Source organism: Trichoplax adhaerens, genomic scaffold, assembly GCF_000150275.1.
Source record: "Trichoplax adhaerens TRIADscaffold_12 genomic scaffold, whole genome shotgun sequence".
Taxonomy (NCBI): Eukaryota; Metazoa; Placozoa; class Uniplacotomia; order Trichoplacea; family Trichoplacidae; genus Trichoplax; species Trichoplax adhaerens.
In genome coordinates this window covers 1,836,770-1,860,586 of record NW_002060954.1, presented here as the reverse complement: position 1 = coordinate 1,860,586, position 23,817 = coordinate 1,836,770, and the positions used below count along the sequence as shown (strand labels likewise).

Sequence of the window (23,817 nt, the reverse complement as noted above, 5' to 3'; positions counted from 1 at the left end):
TTTTTACCTAAGAATCTACATAAGAATCTACTGTAAGGTATATCCGATAAATTTTAGGAGATGATATACTGATATAATTAAAAATGTACGGTAATAATGAATACAAGTTGAGCCTACTTCAAAATATTTATTAACTCTTTAGTACAGTATATAAGATATTTAGGTGTAAAGGTCAATGTATAAGGCATCTAATTTTAAAGATTTAGCACGTAGTCAAACATGATTAAAGATGTGGTGATATATCGATCTAATTTGAGGCTAATAGATATAGGAAATATCTAATTCTGTAACTGGTATATAAGTCAGATGCTTCAAAACTAAAAGTCCGGTAAAGACAAGCCGAGTCATTTTTAATTATATCTTTAGTTCAATAGTTATCATAGAAAAATCTAATTTTTAGTACTTTGCTTTTAAATCCGATGCTTTGTAACTGAAAATTCAGTAATACATAGATCGTATTTATTGATAACGTATCTAATTTAGCAATTTACTATATCCCAGGAAGTTGTCTAATTCTTCAAGAAATGTATCTAGATCAAAACCCTGTATGACTGAAGATAGGAGTAATATGCAGATTGAAGTTGTAATTGCTAATGCATTTAGTTCAAGAACTTGTCTTGTAAGATATCTAATTTTAAAGGTTAGTATCTTGATCATCTATGATTAAAAATCTAATATTAATTCTTAGCTATGCCAATATTGATTGTCTATAATTACTTTTAATAGTATGGACTGCATTTTCGTCGGTTCTTGTATCCCATACTTTTATGACATAGTCGCCATCGGATGCTGACACTATGACATGGGCATCAGATGATATTGCACAAGTAGTAACAATACCATCATGAAAGCCTCTCCACTGCATATATCGTAATAAATAATCCATATAAGTAATAGTGAATGGCTTCTAAGATCTATGTAGTCATGGCATGATATCGCAGACACAAAGTTAAAACTATTCCAGTTTTATTCTTACCAGATTTTGACCGGTTTCTCCATCCCATTTTGCTACCGATTTATCCCAACTCGATGTAACAAATGAAAATTTACTAGGAAAGTTAGGAAAATTGAAAAGAAATCTGGAAATACTGCTAGCCATTACTTACAAATTACTTAATACCGGTACGAAAGCAGTCTGAATTTAAAATAACTTACGGGTCCGTTTTTGAGTTTACACGACAACAAGAAATTATATCTGTATGTAAGTTTAAACTTTGCAATTGGCTTCCACCATCGCTTTCCTTAAAAAATTAATATTTCGTTACGGTAAGTAATTGATGCTACCTGCTAAATTTAGTGACATTTAAAGATCCTAGGTAAAGTTGTTCTGGTATACCACTTGCATATTCAGGTTTTGCACTATCTTTTTAGAGATTAATCTTACCCAAAATCGAATTGTTTTATCATTCGATGCGGATAAAATTAGTGAATCTCGATTGCAAAATTGGCATGAATTAATAGCATCGAAATGACCACGAAAAACTTTCATTCGAACCTAGAAATGCGGATAAAAACAGCCAAGATTAACTCTCATTAAAACAGAGAAAATAAAACATATTATTCAATACTGAATACTCTATAGCAACTGATTACTACGTTATTAAGTCTACAAATTATACCTCTCCAGAGGAATCGCATAAGACTGATACCTCAGATTTGTCACTGACATTGCTGCATGTACTGACTAATCTTAGTTGTTGTTTATTCATTATAAGATCAAAGTTGGATTATGTAGCTTTCGTGGGCCTTCAAATGCAGTTGCTTAAAAAATAGTCGATCATATAACAATATATATTGATGCGACTACTGTCTATTCCGATTATGAAATCGCCGCTATTATAAGGCGGCTACAATTAGTGATGATTGACGATAAAGCTAGAATTTGGCGTGGTGGAGAATTATTATACAGTACGGTAAACGAGTATGTAAAACAAGTGATAAAGTGACTGCAATTTGAAGATTAGCTAGTTACGCGGCTTTTGAAGTTAATATTGAGCTTACTACTACTAAACTAGCTATTGAAGTAATTAAGTCGAGGAAAATAGCAACAGGATTTATAAACTAGTATTTGATCCGTATAGGGTAGCTATCAAAGCCAGTAAGTAAAGGAAAGGAATAAGACGGACTTTAGGTCAGGATTAGTCTAGAATTTAGTGAAGTTAAGAGCCGAATGCTAATAAAATAAGTCAAAGGTAGGAATAATAATAACTCTACTTTGAAACTTGCTTCAATATAGAACCATATGGTAAAGTAAGTAAACAGAAAGGTGGAGCAGGCGCTATTTTAAAGTTAAAAATAAGTCTGGTCAAAAATTAGATAGAAAACAAACAACAGGTTCTACAACTTGACGCAGTAAAGACCCTGACAAGTAAATAAATAAATATCTTAAGTGAGAAAGGGGAAGGAGTAATAGCGAATTTAAAGTAGTAACAGCCAATAAGCTTAAAAGTTTGGCTTCAGCGTAGTAAGGAATTAGGTGTTAGCTAAGAAGAATTGGTAGCAATTTTTAGTGCAGTATGGTAGATGTATAAGTAAGAAAAAGTACTAATTGGTACTAAAATCTAATTTAAACTTATAAAAAATGAGATAGTAGTTAAATAAGCAAGCATAAATATCATTAAGTCAGTAGGAAAGTAAGTCAGTCGATAGTAAGTAGAGGAAACCAATAAGAGCAACTTTGAAGCTTAACATTAGTGCAGTCAGGAATCAGATAGGAAACAAGGACTTGCAAGTGTAAGGAACGACTACTACCGATTCTTCAATAATCTGCGATAGGTAGATCAGTCGTAAAAGTGAATTGAGACCGACGTTCATAATAATTACTAGAAAGTAATTGGCGTAAAGGCGTGGAAAAACAGTAGGTGCTCGATATTGAATATGGATGGAGAAGTTAAGTTACAGTTATTGGCTAGTTGCACCCTAGTGGCTCTTCATTATAATCACAATAACTATCATTAGTTCATATCTGGTTCAATATGATAATAATAAATGTATTAACAGGTAATAGAATATTGCTATCATCTATGCTATAGAGTAAATATTTTTGATAATATTTATCAGATAAAATCATCACCAAGATTAATAACTTGAAGATCTTATCAACCATCCATCGTACGTATAATGTTTAGACCAAGAAGTTAAGATATTGAAAAAGGACATTTGGATTCATCTCATAACGAAAAGTCATCATGAACAAATATCGTAGCTATTGCAATGTTATTCTACTTATATTAATTTTTATCAGCTTACTTGGGCTAACTTGGAATGCTCCCAATTCCCAGTGCTAATCGGTGTTTCTGAATCGCCCATTTTACTCTTGAGTACGAATAAGAATGAAATAAGATAGTGATAATAACAGTCTTTCCTCTTCTGGCTAGAATCACATGGATAAAGTTAGTAATTCTATACCAATTCTGATAGATAAAAATTTGTTCTGCTAGTATACATTAGTAAAGTGTTTGGAACCATGTATAATAATAGGGCTAGTCCCTAATTAACGATTATAATTAGTCGCCTTGGCGACGCCATTGTTCGATTAATTTTATTGAGCTCTGCAGTACAGTTGCAACTCTGAGCATGATATACGTTATGATGAAAGCTTTCTATGCGATAATGTACTTGACAAGTAAAGGTTAAAACGGCCAATAAGGCATTTTAAGTTTACTTAGATGAGTAGGAAAGATTTCAAGGAATGCTTTCAAGGTGTTTTACTGTATATCACAAGTAAAGTGACAGCGGAAGCAGTTATAGCTGCAAGGGTGGTACAGGATTGGTTATGTTGGCGGCTACTAATTAATTCATTCCATACTACAAATTTTAGTTAATCGTATATTGTATGATTATCTCATCTATCAATTAATTTTATCAAGCTTTGATGCATAAATTCTAGCGTAGGTATACGTGTTCTTTAAATCAACAAATCCATCTATGTGTAAGGTCTCGTATACGACTGTAAGAGCATTTTCTAGCCTATGCATTCATTTGTACCAACAGTAGGGGGGGGGGGTCGCTAGCAGGCTAAGGAAAAGGAATGAGGCTTTTCTTACTTACTTTAGATGGGTTGAAATAGTATCAAGTTATTTTTTTTTAACAACATTTCAGTCACTAATAGTACAGTAGGATAGATTTGAAAGTAAAAGTTCTATGTCTGACCACTTAGCCAGCTAACTGTTGCAGCTATCGGAGATAGCACGACTTCTGTTATACAGTTTATCACTGGATTTCATTAGTCACTAATATAAGGATTAGAAATTTTGTATATCAGTAACAATAGCTAAATTATAACTGCACAAAGTAATGACTTTACAATGCATTATTTATTAGCCACATACTCGGCTACTTTATCTAAGACACTTTTCACATTCTATGGTATTCAGACTACCTTTTAAGGCACAAGGCTGCTACATTATAATACTTTCATTTAACTATACATTTTCTAAGACACTTTTCACCTTCAATATGAAATTAAGCTATCTCTCAGTCGTCGTATCGCATTTGCTGTTCGTTTATTTGCTACATAATATCTCAACTGTTAATTAGGATTTAAACACCGATTTACTGTACTCACATGTCGCATATATTGCTCCAATACTAAAAAGGGTATTATCATGAGTATAACAAAAATTCGATAAAGGTCATTTGTTCGGTTGAATTAAAATTGTAACTATAAAGTTATCAAAGACAGTGCAGCAATCGGCTAGGTATTTATCTTTCACCATCACATAACTTAAATAACATAAAATTGATGCGTACTACCAAGCAGTTAAAATTTAACATATTTCTGTTAATAGGCAACATCAACAAATTAAGATATACTAGAATTTAACCTACATGTTCAACTATCTTGAAATTCGAGACTTGAACCATCTACATAGAAGCAAAGCAGTTCTACGCTTTAACACGGTATATAAATTATGCATAGACAAGCTTCATAGAAACGTGTTGTATATATATATATATACAATGTAATAAGTTGAATGAAAAGTTTTACAATATTTTTTTAGAGTGATTGCTGTATAAACGTATAAAACTTTCACTGAAGTTCCCTTTTTTACAGTACAGTGCAAAGATACCGTAGAAGTATTCATCAAATAATAAGGAACAAAACTTTGAAGGTTTATACAGCAATTGTATTACTATGAAAAATTATGTGAAACCTGCCAATCCGGAGTATACATTGCCGCTGACATTAATACGTTAAAGAAAGTTTATTAAATGAATTACTGTAATTCCAAGTAACAATTATCGTACAAATTTCAGTAATACTTGGGGATTTAAGTTAAGTAAACGTCTTAACTTAAAATCAATAGAATAACGAAAACCGTAAAGATCCACAGAAAATGCTTATAGATTAACGTCTACTTTAAATGTGACGTCGACAAAGACTTTAAAACTTTCAACTTTTTTACAATGGTTGACGATATTTTATACTCATTTGACATCAACAAGATGCGATTGATGTGGTCCAATAAACTTTGCAGTATCTTAGCACCATGCATTTTTGTAACTCCATCGGTAAAGTCAAGAGCCATTATACAATCTTCCAAGTAACTGCAACGAAAAGATGGCAATCATTATCATAAATACTGTTACGTTTTATATTCGTTGATTGATAATCCTTCCTATAACTGTTATCTTTGATATTTACCCAATCTTTAATTCAATATCGTTCGTCATCTCCACAGATAAATACTGTATTAGTGATAGTAGCATAGCTTGGGATAAAAGACAAACATTTCCGGTGAAAATAACAGATGAGGAAACATTTCGACAAAGCTCCGTTACGATGCTAACATTAGAAGTATGTAATGCCTAGGCAAATAGAAGAACTAATATCAGTACATCAATTAGCGTACAAGATAATCTTTAGAGCAGAGTTAGATTATTACTTTATGGAAAGCTTCCACAACTTTTCCTTGATCGCATAAAGCCTTTACTTCCTTCTATAAGTGAATTTGAAAAGTAATCATTGTAGCTCAACATTCAACCTTATTAGAGTACCGATAGTGGCCTACCTTGATAATATCTGTTCGGCTCAAAGTTGGTGTACTACTAGCAGTGTTAGTAGCGCTACCTGCATTCTTGAGTTGTTCGTTAACAATATGCTTTACCGATTCTGCAATCTCTGCTTTAAAGCTGCCAATATACGATTTTTAAGTTAATTTCAAAAATATGTATGGTTATAATAAAAAATAATCTCATTCAATTTGTTTATCTCACTCACTTATCTAGGCGCTTCTGAAATTCATCCGCTAAAGTTTGATGCATAGTAGACATGGTTTGTAATAGCTGCTTATGTCTATTAACATCTTGATTCTGACTTAGACTCAACTCAATATTCTTAAATTCGTTTACAAACACAGCTTTGGTGCTCTCTTGCTGTTGTAGTATGCTCTTTTCTAAATATGTTTCTGTCTGTTTTAAATCTGAAGAACATATAGAGATACTCGTATCAATGTAAGCACAATATAACTACGCTAACTAGGTAATATAGTTAGGCTTACAGTCTTGAATTCCTTTCTGAATGCTAACATCAAACTGCTTTATCATTTCCATACAAGATTTCTCAAATGCTGGTACTAAATTGTTCACAAAACTTTCACGGCAAGCACTAATAAGATTGGGCTTTAAAGACGATATCAATCTATCGCCGACGCTCTGCATGACAGCCTTATAAAATAATCATAAGAAATCAAACTGGTAAAACGTCCTTTTATATTAGCGTTAGTGTAGAAAGAATTTTATCAGCATGCACACACACCTTGTCCAGAAATAAATCACGAATAGATTGCTTTACTACAGCATCCGAAGGTTTCTAACGTCCGTGTTAGTAAAGTTTAAAAAAGCAAGTGATTAGTGTTATGCGAACATCTGAATAAAAGGACAAATTTAAATGTACTCTCCACCAAAATATCTTACGTTATCTCGTGGCAATTGTCCTTTAATTAATGAGACGTTTGATACGATGCCTAATAATACAGATTTCGTAAACTGTTCATGCAGTGTTGATTAATATGTGGAAATAAGTGCAGGATAATAATGACTTACTAGGAATAATGGTCGTTTTAATTTCATTTTTAATAATTTTTTCAATTCGACCGACAGTGTTAGATTGTGCTTGATTTACGCTGACTTGAATTTTATCGAGTTGTTGATACTCTTGCTGTTGCTGAGTACGTTGTGATTGATCAAATCGTTGGCCTAAAATCAATGTATAAGATAATTTACTGTAGAAGATAAACACTGATGAATTAGTTCTTATTAAATTATGAATGCTATGGACTTACGGTCTTGACGTAAAGTGTTTTGCAAACTGCTTAATCGGTTATTGATATTATTTGCAGTAGAGGAAGTTTTAGTAACTACGGATCTTGTAGAATCTTTCAGCTGCTTTTTCAAGTCATTTATTTCAGACTTCTGGGCGTTCAACATTATAATAATGCTTTTTAATTGTTCTACCACCTGAAATATAGGATAAATGCTTTTAATTATCCAGCCATCAATGTTAGCGGTAACTAGCTTGCAAGTTAATAAGTTTCAACCTGCTTGCCATCAGATGCAAGATTATCAACTTCGGATGCCCTACATTGCAAACGTATTTCAATACAGTTATTAAAGCTAACGGCAAAGGATTATAAAATCATAAAACATTATTCTATATTGAAATATTTATAGACCTTTGCGTAAAAGATACATCTGGGGTCATAGTAGCATCTGAAGTTGCGGGAGGCACGTGAATAGCGTGATCATGCTCTGCAGATGGTAACCCCTCGCTGTTGCTACTAGTAGTACTACTGATTCTATCTGCTAGTTCCTCATTTGTGGCGGCTGGTAGAGATACATCATACATCAAAATTAATGCAATTATATAATGAATATCTCTGATTGTGTCATGATTATGAACCAAAATTGTACCTTTGATGGAATCAGTAGTAGCATTTGTCGCAACATGGCAAGTCAATGGTTGCTCATCGATAGCGCTTCCATAGTCAACACCAATTTCGTCATCTTCTATGATTACATCTTCTTCATCGTTATCATTAACTGTGGATTCTGAAATGTTACTATCGATTAAATCTTTTTTAGCACTATCATGAGTTGAAGTAGGGGTTTCAAGTTCCTTTTCCCGAGAGATTTCATCGACATTTAAACCGTGTGACAGTTGTTCCTTGGGTACAAATTGACTATCTAATGTGTCATAAGATTTTGGCTCCGTAGCTATATTTGGAGCCTTGGATAACGAAGCGATACTATCTATGTTGTCATCAATAGTATTCGCTGACTTTGGCAGTTCGAACGCATCAGGAGACATTACTTGCAATGGCGTAACGGTACCCATGCTAGAATTCTGGGTAGATAACATCGAGATACTGTCTTCAAGATTAGGCAAAAATTCATTAGATGTCGTCGAGTTTGCCAGATTTGAGGCGATTGATTGCATAGCTTGATATAGCAAAAATAAAAGTTGAGTAATAAATAAAGTACAAAATCGTTTCATGGCCGTTAATCGAAATACTGCACTAAATGTACCTGATGTAACGGAAGACAAAGGAGTAGGCTCCGTCGGATTAGGCTGAAAACGTATTTTCACGTCTTGGATAGATCTGCAATATTACCAACACATTAATCAACGGTATACATCAAAAGATTCGAAAGAGTTCACATAAAAAATACTTCATGTTTCCAACCTAGTATCGACTGTCGTCATCTCTATGACGCTACCTAACGACTGAATATGCAAGTCATCAACGGATGAAGTGTTTCTGAAATCATCTTCCAGGTCATCCTCGTCACTTTCTGTTAATTCAGCTCTCATTTCAACAGAAGTAAGGCGCTTTGCTCTAGTGATGGAAAACTGCAAAATCGATCGTGCTAACGAAAATTCAGAAATAGATGTTGCTGATGCTAGATTCTCTTCTACATTTTGATGTAACTTAAGAATGTAGAGCATCTACCATGTAAAGAGAAAAAGTAATGATGGAAATTATTCGAACGTTAGGTCTCCGTACGAATATAAAACGATACTACAAGTCAGTGCAAACCTTCCGATTGATATCGGATAGAGTTAAGTATGATGCTGTCCTATCCAGTGCTACTTGCAGAATGGGTGATCTGCATGATTGATGATAACAGATATTAAAAATGGCCTACGATCGTAGCGTAAACTATAATAATTTGCACATACAATTGACCATCATTAGATTCTTCAGGAGGGTAGGTAAATCTGTAAGACACAAATAATTTAATCAATATTGAACTTTCATGGAAGTTGGATACAAATTTCGTACCGAATAGTTTGCAAGCATGTCCAATCTACTGTGCACCAGATCTTTATTTCATGGTTAAATTTTGACGCAGTTATCAAAAAACGCCAAAAAGCTTCACTAAGATCGAAAAATTGGGGAATTTTTTAAATTTGTCTTCAATTGTCATGTTAACCTTAACGAGCCACAGAGATATACCTATCGTCCCGAGTGGTAATATCATCGCAAAATTTTAGCGTATGTATAGGAGCACCATCGTGCGGTTTACTAAGCAAATGAACGCACCTTTAAGAGAGAAGAGACTGAGTTTTATTCTCGCCTATTAGACAAGTCATGAAAACAAAGACGCTAACACTTACATTTGTTCTTTTGGATTAGATGTGCTTATTTTCCAAAATTTCAAAGTGCCATCATTGCCAGCAGTAGCCAACGTATCTCCTCCGGCAGTTAACGCCAGATCGTAAATTGTCTAAATAGTTTTATTATGAATAGTAATATTTATTCCTACATTCTACGTTAGAGAATTTTTTATCGCTACTGATAATTTTAAGTTCGAGGTTAATCTACTTACTGCGCAACTGTCGTCACTAATACACGCATAGTGCTTCCGTAAATCTGCTATATTTATCGAAGATACATTGTTCGATATCAGAGCTGTGATATCAAATACTTTGACCTGCCGAAACAAGATATAAATTAGTGATTACAAAAAATAATTGCAACATCATCGAGATTAGTCTAAGTTGAGCCTGCACCTGATTGCCGCTAGCAATAGCTACATAGTATGGGGCTGATATTTCGCCTGGCTTGTCGACTTCCGTGCAAGTATTTTCATACAGTGATTGATTCCAAATTAGACGATTAATGCTAGATTTAGAAGTATTCCAGCCTTCGATATGCAACAACGATGTTTCCCTGTTATGACAATTTGAAATTAGGTCCTACTTGCAGTAACATCGCTCATTGCTGCGAAGTAACTGATTTCAGTTTCAAATCTATTACATACTTTAGTGATCCATCTTCCAAAGTAATTAATCTTACGAATAAATTTCCGGCTTTATCGATGAAAGCTAACTTATTCGAAAAATAATTAGCAAATGCTAACTCATCAATTGCTGCTTTTGCTCCTTTTAGTAACAATGTAATATTTTTGTCATTTCGATTTATAACCCTAACTAGAAATCCATTACGACCTAATAGATAAAAATGTAAAAAATTTAATACTTTTGTCAGGCAACGTTAACCTTAAGCAGCGATTGCTGAAAAGCTGGCTCAAATATTATTATTTTTAAGACGAAGTAAATTTAGACATTTGATGATACTGTACCTTTCAATCCGTAAGAAACGAAGTTCTCATTGACAGCAATGGTATTGCTATAATAATAGCCCTGTTCCCAGTTGTAATCAACAATAGTTTTAAACTTAACCTATTTTGTAAATAAAGCAATCAAATTATTCCAGGTGCATTCTGCAGTCATTTAATCATATTTATGAGCAAAAACAATGAGTCAATTACAACATATCTAGCAATTTGATTGATGAAAGTAATGCGATAATATCGGTCAGATAAGGAAGCAAGCTAGAAAGACATTATATTATTAATTTAATTTTTGAATACCTTGTTACTACAGGAAGAAGACTCTTTTGTAATGATCTTGATCTCATTACCGTAAATGCTATAGCATTTCTCTTCACCGCCCAAATGTCTAAGAAATTTCGAGAAAGTTGTAGTAGTCATTTTTGTGCAACTGAAAGCTATATCAATGAGATAGCATACAAGTCATTAAAATACATAGGGCAAGTACATTGTTTGGCGAACATTATTGCTGTCTGAGTTCGAAAATAAGTCTTTTTCCATAAGAAATTGCGATAGTTGAAATGATTGTATCGAGGTCTAAATAATATTGAATACGTTAAATTGAGTATGAAATTGACAGTTGTACAATATACAGTATGTGTTTCTATTACAATATGATTTAGTACAGATAACTATGTACAGCTTGAGGTTGAAGCATGCAAAATGTCTACAAACACCATGAATCGAATGAAAATCGAAATTCTTGCTTACCGTAGGTAACGGAGGCTCGATGTTGCTAAAGCTTTAATTTAGCAAAGTGAGAAAGAAGAGAAATTTTAAGGATATAAATATTGTATCAAATACATTTGTGATAAAGAATACGTGAGAATACGTTAAAAATTTTTAATTTCTACCTCAAACTGGATTGACTTAAGACTTCGCCACTTTTGTCTTCTGAAATATGAATAATGATTAAATCAATTAGTTATGCTTTCTATACGCGTATGAACAGTAACGTACGCGTACATGTATATTCTCCATGGGTGCACAATTAAAAGAAAAGAACGGGAGAAATGTTGATTTCAGATCGTACTCTACGTAATGATATTGAGATATTTCCGAAGTTTGTTATTGTAAAATATGTATGAAACTGTACTAACAATGGTTAGCTGTCAATAATTATAAATGGAAGCCGATAATAGTTTCTAATAATTACCGCCTCTGGATATGCAAACAGCTATACAAATGCTGTGGGGCATACTACATAGCTTATCAACAGTAATCTTAATTCACACATCGGGGAGATAGAGCACACAACTATACAAGTAGATTATTTCTAATATTCTCGTACTTTTCCACATATCGGCTGTAGTTTGGGTTTATTCAGTCAAATCTACAGTATTATGTAACCAAGAATAATGTAGCTAATTAATATTATTATTATTATCATAGTAGTCAACTTCAAATTTTATAACTGTGTGTAAAAAATGGTGCGTATTATCAAGATGTTTAACTACCATGGTCAATTCCATCTATCGTACTAGATAAGTATGACATATTTTAGTCAAAGTAGCCAATCCCGATGCATCATTAATTTAACGTTATGAATCCGAAGTTCATTAATTACGACTAATGCAGTAGATCACTGTAAGGCCAATGCAGGAATATTTTGCCTTGGGCAAATATTCTTGTGTTATATTACTTTTAGAGCATAGTCAGTACAGTAAAGCTCTACGGTGTCATTAATCGATATTTTTATTACGAAAATGACAAAGTTATAGTGCATATTACAGCAGTATCCATTCCAGCAAGAGAAGAGTATGTTGCTTTGTATTGCAAATTATTTTCATGCAGTCGAGAAAAGTACAGTACAGTACTATAGTTGTGTGGCTTTTACTAAATCAACGTAAGAACTGGATGGATTCTATAGTACTCCAGTACTGCGTCATATTTTCTATGCAAAGAGCAAATTTTGATGAATCTTTCGTGATTTCAATTCATGAGCAAGCACCAAGTGATAACACACCAGTTGTACAACTGGTATTATTGCAACTCGTAGCCAGTGGCCCACTCCATGATTGTGCAGCCGTTGACAACGACAGGCTTTTAAAGTAGCCATGACAGCAATACGTACTAATCGATATTGGATCATATCCGATCCCTTTGTACGCATATTTTTATTGGCATCGTCCGTAGTCGATCTATTTCATTTTATCAACTTTTTGAAGATTATCCTTTCATGATATCATTCATTATGACAGTATACTGTACACTGTATCGTAGGGTAATATTGCACATGGGTCTTTCACCTACGCTACAGCATGGATGAATTTGTAGATTCTTGGCAGTTTTAGAAGTTCATGTTGCTATTTTTTTCAAGTCCAGCAAAATATAGTAGCAAGGTGAATACAGTTGATATATATTATGGAAGATGAATTTGTATGTCTGTAGTCATGACAGCACTCGTCTATCTGCAAACGAGATGGCTACCAATGCCATACTAAGAATGGTATTTAACTTACCAACATCGTCTATTTCATGCCCAGATTCTTGTAAAGGTGGATGACTTGTATCACTCATGATTGCAACATAGAATAAGGCTGTACTTGATCGTCGGATTCAAGCTCTTCGAAAGATTAATATAGGCGCTTAATTAATGAAGATGGTACTTTGACAAGGCGTTCCAAATTGGCTCGATGGGACCCTACAATCAAATTCAATTCCTTACTTTCAATATACTGTACAGTCGCTCGATCGTTATTCTAGTCATCACGAAGATACATTTTACTGTATACCAACTAATTATCACTTGGTATTCTCTTTCGTACAGAGGGTTAATTGATAGCACGTTGAAGTTAAAAGCACTATCCCTTGGCTAATTAATTTTACCTAATAAGAGAAGCGATCGGGTTTTTTTCACTCAAGAACCATAGCACGGTATGATCAATCGTGGATAAGACCGTAAGAGAGTGCTTGCACGCTTTTAGGGTAGTGTGGAGTACAGTAGGCGAGTATTGACGATTGAGTAGGCGATCAAGGTCGAGCGTTTACGATTTCACCAAGCGCCTCCTTGATAGTGCAGTATACCGATACAGAGGGATGAGATTGTGCAAAACTAATGTAAGCTTCATAGACGCTTCAAGTAGAATCCTACTGGTACTAGTCTGTACTCGTATAGAAATGTTGTATCAGCACTGTATAGGACAACTTACTCGACACATGATTAGTGACATTATTTTTGCTAGCGATTTGTAGTGGACGTACATATGGAGAAGTCAGCGATTCTTATGGCAGTATACAGTACTTTCGATACTCGGATGCGGTTAGCACTAATGGCGTAAAATGACTAGCAAAATCGATGTCACCATGACTTCATCGTCTTCCCCAGTAGGTACTCAACCACTCTAGATGAGTAGGCGATCGAGGTCGAACGCTACTCTTTGACCAAGCGCCTGCTTGATAGTGCAGTATAGAGACCCCTGTTAAGAGTCTAATTAAGGGTCTCTAAACTGACACATGATTAGTGACATTATTTTTGCTAGCGATTTGTAGTGGACGTACATATGGATAAGTCAGCAATTCTTATGGCACTATACAGTAGTTTCGATACTCGATGCGGTTAGTGCTAATGGCGTAAACTGACTAGCAAAATCGATGTCACCATGACTTCATCGTCTTCCCCAGTAGGTACTCAACCATTCTAGATGAGTAGGCGATCAAGGTCGAACGCTACTCTTTGACCAAGCGCCTCCTTGATAGTGCAATATAGAGACCCTTGTTAAGAGTCTAATGAACTGACACATGATTAGGGACATTATTTTGCTAGCGATTTATAGTGGACGTACATATGGAGAAGTCAGCGATTCTTATGGCACTATACAGTAGTTTCGATACTCGATGCGGTTAGCACTAATAGCGTAAACTGACTAGCAAAATTGATGTCACCATGACTTCATCGTCTTCCCACAGTAGGTACTCAACCACTCTAGATTGAGTAGGCGATCAAGGTCGAACGCTACTCTTTGACCAAGCGCCTTCTTGATAGTGCAGTATACCGATAAAGTGGGATAAGACTGTGCAAAAGAAATGTCTTACTTTATGGACGCTTCGAGCAGAATCCAACCAGTGCTAGTCTGTACTCGTATAGAAATGATGCATCAGTACTGTATAGGACAGTATACTTCATACACGATTAGTGACATTATTTTTGCTAGCAACTTGTAGTGTACTGTATGTACTCTACATACGGATAAATCAATGATTCTTATGGCGCTATACACATTACTTTCGATACTCGATGCAGTTAGCACTAATGGTGTAAACTGACTAGCAAAATCGATGCCACCGTGACTTCATCGTGTTCCCACAGTAGGTACTCAACCACTCTAGCCGACAGGTGACATCTTTTTTGTACATTACTACATCCTCTACGCAGCACGTGAGTCTAGTCCGATAGTAAGCATCTTTTTCATCATCGCTACCGTAAAATAAGAATAGAACTTTACTCAGATGGTGTATCAACTTCTTCAATAATGGATTAGAATTGATTTAATTAGAATGAATTATAGTAAATTCTACCTGTAAAGTGCAAAAGTGCAAAGTGAAACAGATACAATGACGGTCTAGTAGCGCACGCGCACAATCCTGGGCTACTACTGCAGTTCTGACTAGCCTGGAATACTATCCCGTATCGCCGGGTGCAGAAATAAAGTCTCTATTGCTACTCAACAACTCAATCTATACTGCCGTCGCTATGTGTTACTATAAGCATTACGCCCTTCTTACATGACACGTCGTCAAGCTTTCAATGCTGTGTATCATATTAGCCCGTGTTGGGTAGCGAACACTTACCTACCGGCACGACACCTCTGCCGCAGTGGTCTGCAATTGGAAATTCACCAAGGATGTCGCTAAAATTGAATGGCAAATACTGGCTGCATATAGCCTTATTTTGTCAAGTTACCAACCTGGAAGAGTTAAAGCAAGGCCTTATCGACAATAAAATATCAGCTGCTTTCATCAATCCTGCTTTGGTGAGTAGTAGAGCATGGATTACGCAACCTTGGCATAAATAAATTCAATTGATAAGCATCGATGACAATAATAATAATACGCGTATGTGCAATATACGAATCATTTGCAGATACTTTGCTAGTGCAACAAGATAATCCTTGATTGCTTACACTCAGCATACACTACACTGCTACTGCACTACTAGTAAATGGTAAATGACCTCGTTCTGTTTTCCATATTGAGTTCAAATAATAGTCACACATGAATTAATGCATGCATTAGGTCTGCCACAAGGTAATCTTTGATTGCTGACACTCCGTAGACACTACACTACTAGTAAATGGTAAATGACTTCTTTCTGTTTTCCATGTTGACTTAAAATAATAGTCACACATGAATTAATGCATGTATGAGGTCTGCAACAAGGTAATCCTTGATTGCTTACACTCCGTAGACACTACACTACTAGTAAATGGTAAATGATCTCTTTCTGTTTTCCATGTTGACTTAAAATAATAGTCACACATGAATTAATGCATGTATGAGGTCTGCAACAAGGTAATCCTTGATTGCTTACACTCCGTAGACACTACACTACTAGTCAATGGTAAATGACCTCTTTCTGTTTTCCATGTTGACTTAAAATAATAATAGTTACACATGAATTAATGCATGAATTAGGTCTGCAACAGTACTGTCTTACACATTTTATCGACGTCAATGCGCAAATTACAATAACTAGTAGTACCATAGGCCTGCAACGCTTGTTTCGCTGTTTTTATCTTCATCAATCAAACTATCCTTTAGTCATACGAGCACACCAAAATGCTAGCTGATAATAATAATACTATAGACACACAAATAATTTTGCTATGCACGCGTAGTCTTCATCGAAACAATTTCCTTGCTCACTTTATCCTCTCCAATAATATAGTGTGCCTCAGCTGCACTCTTAAATGCTAAAATGACAAAGCAAGATTCCTGAAGTACTGCAATGGTAGCTGATACGCGAAAATGCTAAACAGAAAAGTGTACTAATAATTGCTATATGGTCTTGATCGAAATGCTTCCTTGCTCATTTTATCCTCACTAACAAAAGTATCCTTCAGCTGTACCTCAATTGTTAAATGATAAAGTATGTTGCCTTATGCATTGCAGCTGCTGGACTAAAAATACTAATTGAAATTGCCCACCATTGATGACAATAGAGTCTTGATCAAAGTACTTGATCATTCTATGCTTAACAATAGAAATATTCTTCTGCTGTAAACTTAAATGTTATAGTGACCAAGCATGATGCCTAGCTCGTTGTAGCTGTTTGTTATTACCATAGTTGCTTTCAATACTGTAAATGCATTCGAGTACGTGGTTAACTTGTTTTAATCACATTTTACAATATACGGTAGCTGAACGTGTATGTCATTACAATACATACTAGGACAATATAATTGTCAAAAATTTCTTGCAGCCTTATCAATATACGTATAGTAGTATACGGATGACCAGCCTAAACGTATAGACGAGTAAACATCAGTTGGAACTTTATATGTATTTGTAGCTAACCATAGACTTCAATACGAAAGTTCACAATGTTATCACTAATGTCGACCTACTGTTATTTTATCTATTTACCCATTTAGATTGTTGGAATCTTTCAATTATCGGTTGCAGCCTTTAAAGCCGCACACTTGCAAGATATTAATAAAATGAAGACACGCAATGTTCACAGTGAACTACTTTATAGTCTATCACCGTCTAAAAATGTAAAATTGTACAGCTTAGAATCAGTTTATTGTGATCTTATTTACCGTTATACACTAAGCCATAATGGAATTGAAGTGTTGTAATGCATACTATTTTATTATTGTAAGATTGCTGGCTCATTCAAAAAATTTGGACTATCTAATGATTCAAATGCAGTCATTGTTGCTGTCATTGATACTGATAGCGAAGAAAATAGTAGTAAAGTAAGCAAATAGTCTTATGATGCAAGTAAACTCTTGTTTTTGACTATATACGTGGGTGGCTAATATGTATCGTGAAGTACTACACTACGGTATATGTATACTGAAAAACGATTGTATTTATTCAAGTTTCAGATGGCAATTCAGGCTGTTAAAGGTGAACGCATTGGAATAGAAAAGATAAATGATTTCTCAAAATATGAAGATATTAAAAAGGTAAATCCCTTTTCAGCAGCAACCTTTATGCATAATACAGTATTTCAAAATAATCCAAGTTCAAGCCTACTTTGTGAGTATAATAACGCAAATTCTTAGCGTTACATGTTTTATTTAGATTTATAGTATTACCGATGCCGAACTGAACACAACAGACCTAGTAGATGCCGTTGTCAATAAGATGGCTGTAAAAGATGCATAGTAAAAACTAGGAAATGTTCATTAAATATAAGGGTGATTCTAAACTATTCTCAATTAACTTGCTAGTCTTAATCCAACCTTTATGAAGATAGAACTAGTATTTCTAAGAAATTGAGTAGTTATTCACGTCAAGTACTTTACTATTGGAACTAATTTAACAGCTTCAACATGTACATTTTGAACAAGAAATCGGAATTTTATTGTGTAAGTTTACTGCGATTGTATTCATAAATTGTTTTGACAACAATCATCATCAGGCTGTGTAGGGCGATGTATTGGTATAGCATGTAAAATTGTTCCTTTGCTATATTTACGATCTACGGAAGAAATATGAGCCTCTAGTTCATGATATCTCACACAACGATTTATCTATTTGATAGAAATTTAAATAACATTCGTAATGTAAAAATATACGCATTGTACAATCACTTCTTCGTCCAATTTAGCCTTAAAAGCATTGCTTAAGACAATTTTATGATCATCTATTCGTAGCTGGGCTAAAATTCACAACTGCCCAAAACATAAGCCATACCGGCCAAAATACTAAACATAGAATTGGATAGTTTGATACACCTATTAATTGTTGTTCGGTTAATGCGGTAAGTAATACACTATGAAACTTGGTCACAATCTTTAAGCTTCCGGTAGATTCCATTCCTGAATTTATCAATTGAAATAGAGCGATAAATCCAGAAACCAGGATCGGAGGAAATATCAATAAAAGGAGGATTCTCTGAAATTGTTTGTATAGCCTAGGAAACATTAACGATGTAGGACGAAATATGAAATAGTTTCATTATATGTCGCATACATTATGCAGTGATACTGTAAATCTTACCCATCTTTTTTCAGCTGCACTAGTAGTACTATGGGCGTCATGAATACTGCAAATGATACCGCCAGAGAAAAGTTTATATTTGATAAAGCAATCAAGGATATTGCTAGTAAAGTATAGGAACCGCAAAGTACGGTGACCCAATTACTGGTATAGTCCATTTTAGTACATGCAGAAATATATTTCGTCAATTGGCTACATTTCCATAATTAAGTTAAAGGTCAGAATTAGAACACGCGTTATCAAAAGTTAAGTTTAGAGTTCTATACTGAAGTACTGTACCTTCGAAGAAAGAACGGGACACATACGGATATTAGGATAATATTAAAATATGCAACGTACATTGCAACCATTGGATTAACATCATAACGTATTGATTGTTCCCAGACAGTATTAGGTAAAATGTATAATATAATACCAGAAAAGTAAACTAGTGTAACCAAAGCCAGTAAATACTTAAAATCGTGCTGGTGACTATAAAAAGCGACCTATACGTAATAGATAATTATACGAGTTATTACCATGCATCACTTTTCGGATATAATTAATTTACCGTATTACAGGACAATTTTATCGTAATTAGATTAAATTAAGACCTCCATATTCGCTTTTGAGGATCCTTGATTATTATCTACGTTCTTATCATCATTGATTGCATCTTCACAAATTTTCTTCAAAAATTGAGTATCTGCAGCTGCATTCCATAGAAAAATAGCTTACTTAACGTTAAGGGAAACGATTTTTAGCTTAGTGTTGCAAGTGAGCGTCCTAATAATTACAATGAGAACGATACTACTTTGATAAATATAAATATACAATATTTGAAATTGAATAATTTCCTAAGGTTTGGATATTTTAATCAATAAAGGTATGATCAAGCAAAAAAATGGCGGCATGTAGAGGCCAATCGATACATATCGATGTTCAGAAGGCAACACGTAGAAAAAGTATGAAGCATGAAATCTTTCCAATAGATTATTCAGACTTCTAAAAATTCCTTCTACAGCTCTGAATAAAAAAATTTAGTTCATAAATATTGTATCAATAATACGAAAATATAAAATAATGTGTTACTTTCTCGTGAGTCATATGTGCATGAGAACATTCTTTCCTCCTAACAGATGAATAATGATATTTACCTGCCAATGTTGGGCATTTTCGAAATATAGGAGTGATCAGATAGTACACCCTGCAGGGTAATAGCTTCAATATGATATCTAAAATAATAGAATTCAAATAAAGGGTTCAAATGTAAGCAATAAATTTTGATGCTTTAATCTTCCTGGTGTGAGAACTAGTTACGTTACTCCTATTCTAGATTATTATAAATTCAATTTAATGTGTCTGATAAGCATTTAGTACTTTAAGAATAGTCCGTGGTTGCCAGTGGGAATTCCTAGAGCATGCTTTGACATCATGGTTAGCATTGTCATCAAGGATTTCAAGTAAGAAGTTGAACTCTTGTAACTCTGAAATGAGCCATAAATAGTTACTGAGCTATATTGAGTCACAAATTATCGCTTGCAGCTATGCTGTACTTATGCTTACAGGCCTTGGAAGTGTAGGAGTGATTCCTTCTCTGTCACATATTCTCACAGCCATGTTGAATACATCTAGATTGGGTAGCTGACCATTTACCCCTTCTATCATATTTACACATTTGCATCAAAATATAGTATTAGCAAAGATATAAAGTGATGTACCATTGTTACAAAGTTAAAAATGATGTTCTTCATGAAATTTATCCTATAATACAGAAAAAGCGCAATTTTAAAAAATTCTGACTATAAAGTTACCAACCAAGTTTCAAGTTGAGACTTTCAACATATTCAGATGGTATTTCTAATGTAATAGCAGACTGAATCGATCCACCTCTGCCGCCTAGTTCTTCCCTCTCAATACCTGCCATAACAACATATATTAGGCTGGATTTAATATAACAACTCGTATACTACGTATATTATTATTATTAAAAACAATTGTTTGCTTATAAATTTTAAATAAACTATCCAGGTATTAGTTTTTCTATTATTCGCATACTGTATGTTTATTACATAAAGAGATACTCGTATGTCATAACTACCAGGTATATGGGTATCATAGTAGCTGTCCAGCCATGCCTGCAATCCATAATATTCCCTCTCTGTTACCAAAAAGATGATATCCTTGGACCAGTACGTTTTTTCTAAGCCATAAAGATAGATTAATTCGAATGTATTACTTCAATGAAATTCATAGTGGCTTAGATAATGATAAGCAATACATGATATACATCAGAGACACAAAATATGTAAAATTGCACCTTGAAAGTAAGAAGCTAATGATATCATCAATGCAAGTCCAGCATGAGTTGCTTCTTGCTTGATTTGATGTATAGGGCGATAAGGAACATTTAAGACAATTGCCTCTGTTCCAGCTTTACGGGGTGCTCTGAGTATTCCATATACATTCATACCAGTAATAGTCTGTGATAAACGCAACATATAGCACTTAGTGATACTGTACTAGTATAATAACTATATATGTCTTAAAACTGTAATTTACAGTAGCACAAGTAAAATGTTATATGGTGATAGCAGGTAGGCCTAAACCTTGTTTTTGACATAATTAAATGGCCGCTGGTAAGTAAAATTTTGCGTAAATGTATCGAATCCTGATTTCTTAAAATGCTCAAGTATCCAGTTAGCAGGCACGGTCCTATAAAATAAGAACTCAAATTACTCCTGAGTCCACTATACTATCAGCTTGGGTATATTAAATATAACATTGTATATCTTCTCATGTATTATAATAATCAATCAACTATAATGCAATGGATACTTCATTTTTAGGTAAAGTATAAAAAATGCAACAAATCAAAGTACTAATGCGTGTTATTAATTTGGCTATGTTGTCGTATGATATTCAAGTATATAGAGTTGTTAGTCAATAAATACGACTAGCAAAGTCAATCGGTCGACACAGCTAAAACTTTATGTACAATAAAATAATTTTTAGCAATAAACTAGTATACGATTACCTCGACGACATCTCTGTTAATTCACTAGTCATACTTGTTACGTCTCTGGCATTGGTATAGTGCGTATGCGTCATGGCTGGCATCAAAGCATTTTCCGATATGTAACATCTATCGTTGAAGTCATCAAGAGCCAATGCTAGCAACCAAATCATTCCAATAACGTAGAGCAAAATGCTAATCATAAAATAATAGAATTTCTAGTTAATAAAATACAGAATGTACTCAGTTCAAGGTATTCATGCATACAGCCAAGCTGACTGATTATGTCGCAAAAAACAAACATATTTGACATTACGTTCCATGCTAAAATGAAGATAGTATAATAGAATTTAGTTTGAGGGTTGACATTTTAATTATGGTATCATGTCACTGTGTAATACGTATATCAACTTTTCTTTTTGCTACATTCAGCCATTTACCGCTATGCGTGTACACCATACCATGGTTAAACACTCGTAGAACTCAAGACAGTTTAGAACTGGCTAGTGAGATAAGAATATTGATTGCAATTTATAACTTCATGATCCAAAATTGCCAAGCTTTTCATTTAGGAACGATGATTAAGCAAGTGGAAGCCTAAATACTCATAACACTACTGTCGTGACTATGGACGATTATGGTTGATAGTTTTATACTATGCAGTTGGTTGCTACATACCTTAATATTGGCCAATTGGCGAAAAGGAGATTATGTAGCCTCTTACGGCTAGTTGAATCAGTTAGCAGTCCCATTGGAATACGCAGTAGAATTGATAAATTAAGTTTGTAATTGAATCAAGTCCTTTAACATCGTTGATCAGCTGCACCATGGGAGTTTATTAAGCTGCAGAGATCTTTATGACAGCACTGTTATCCTATAACTACTATACGATAGAGCGAGGATACACAATACAGTCAACTAGAATACATTGTATGTATAGTATAGCAGATATTGCCTATACTGTACAGTATAGGATACACTATGGCTTCAAAATCAACAGCATCGCATACGAATCATCCTGGTTGATGCAATGCAATATAATGTACGAATGGAGCGCTACATACTGCGGCAAGGTGCAACATTAAATTACTTTCTTTTCCTAGACTCATCGAGATCAAGGAAAAACCTACTAGTAATACTGTACATAATACTACATCTATCATCAGTCAATACGGCAGACCAGCTTGATTTTTTGGCATCCTTTGCAGCGATACAGATCAACATTACATGACTGTAAACTGAAGTCTATTACACCAGTCACTACTGTAGCAGCCCATCAGCCTTAATTTTGGCATCATTTGCAGAGGTCCGCTATACGATCTCATCATGGATTTACACTTTTTAATTTCTCTAGAAAATCCTTCTAAGCCTAGTCCGCTTAGACCATTATACAATTATACTGCATAGCTGATTTATTGCTGCTCACATTGCTGACAAAAGGCACATAGGCATGCAGTTATCGACTACGAATGACGACATTTTGACTCGATTAGCTAATCTTGTATGGCCTGCATAATATTTGGACTTTCGTCGCTATAGTCGTTATTCAACAGTACAGTATAATACTGAACATCTATACGCATGTTCACAATAACAGTAATCGTATATGCGACCTGTAGGTGTTTTACCGGAGTAGATGTACATGTGTACATTAGGCAAGGGAAAACAGTTTTTCAGAATTCTAATTGAGCTTTCCTAGCATTGGCTGTCATTCAAGTGCAACCTACGTGTAGACGTATTGTTGTGCAGTGCTTCTCTTTGCTACTAGATTAATTAATTAATCATAATTTGGCGATACTGGCTTGTAGCGATTGTGGAAAAACTCAGGTAGAGTAACGTCAGAATTGCAGCTTGCATAGTCGTGCACACTGTCTGTATCTTATAAGATCTACTGTACTGTACGAGTGTTACTGTATCTATTACGTCTACAATTAATTATCTTATGCTCATGATAACGTCGTAGATAAATTAATCATCATTGTAAGATATCATCGAAATCAACAGTTTAAACTAATTCTGTCATAATTTGG

The 23,817-nt window shown here is 34.4% G+C and overlaps 4 protein-coding genes across 4 annotated transcripts; 1 reads left to right on the top strand and 3 right to left on the bottom strand.

Moving 5' to 3' along the window:
- Nucleotides 1-474: 474 nt before the first annotated feature.
- Nucleotides 475-1,709, bottom strand: TRIADDRAFT_59926 (uncharacterized protein; the record flags this gene model as incomplete). Its single annotated transcript, XM_002115791.1, has 6 exons — nt 475-551; nt 718-859; nt 977-1,049; nt 1,156-1,241; nt 1,385-1,495; nt 1,620-1,709. 6 exons carry the CDS (start codon nt 1,707-1,709, stop codon nt 475-477), a joined length of 579 nt encoding a protein of 192 aa, XP_002115827.1.
- A 3,811-nt stretch (nt 1,710-5,520) lies between these two features.
- TRIADDRAFT_59925 (uncharacterized protein) lies at nt 5,521-13,140 on the bottom strand (the record flags this gene model as incomplete). Its single annotated transcript, XM_002115790.1, has 24 exons — nt 5,521-5,550; nt 5,889-5,942; nt 6,015-6,135; nt 6,224-6,425; nt 6,504-6,669; nt 6,761-6,814; nt 6,919-6,968; nt 7,048-7,200; nt 7,287-7,461; nt 7,542-7,581; nt 7,677-8,373; nt 8,530-8,603; nt 8,688-8,950; nt 9,042-9,111; nt 9,185-9,223; nt 9,462-9,548; nt 9,623-9,732; nt 9,835-9,939; nt 10,019-10,178; nt 10,270-10,456; nt 10,591-10,690; nt 11,332-11,362; nt 11,475-11,514; nt 13,083-13,140. The coding sequence occupies 24 exons, from the start codon at nt 13,138-13,140 to the stop codon at nt 5,521-5,523; spliced, it is 3,066 nt and encodes a 1,021-aa protein (XP_002115826.1).
- A 762-nt stretch (nt 13,141-13,902) lies between these two features.
- TRIADDRAFT_59924 (uncharacterized protein) lies at nt 13,903-17,955 on the top strand (the record flags this gene model as incomplete). The annotated part of the gene is made up of 6 exons (XM_002115928.1): nt 13,903-13,947; nt 15,387-15,593; nt 17,214-17,336; nt 17,445-17,540; nt 17,667-17,753; nt 17,872-17,955. The coding sequence occupies 6 exons, from the start codon at nt 13,903-13,905 to the stop codon at nt 17,953-17,955; spliced, it is 642 nt and encodes a 213-aa protein (XP_002115964.1).
- A 224-nt stretch (nt 17,956-18,179) lies between these two features.
- TRIADDRAFT_59923 (uncharacterized protein) lies at nt 18,180-22,539 on the bottom strand (the record flags this gene model as incomplete). Its single annotated transcript, XM_002115789.1, has 12 exons — nt 18,180-18,323; nt 18,487-18,611; nt 18,652-18,706; nt 18,793-18,838; nt 19,929-20,006; nt 20,152-20,258; nt 20,338-20,432; nt 20,590-20,691; nt 21,092-21,254; nt 21,381-21,486; nt 21,809-21,982; nt 22,466-22,539. The coding sequence occupies 12 exons, from the start codon at nt 22,537-22,539 to the stop codon at nt 18,180-18,182; spliced, it is 1,269 nt and encodes a 422-aa protein (XP_002115825.1).
- Nucleotides 22,540-23,817: the final 1,278 nt, after the last annotated feature.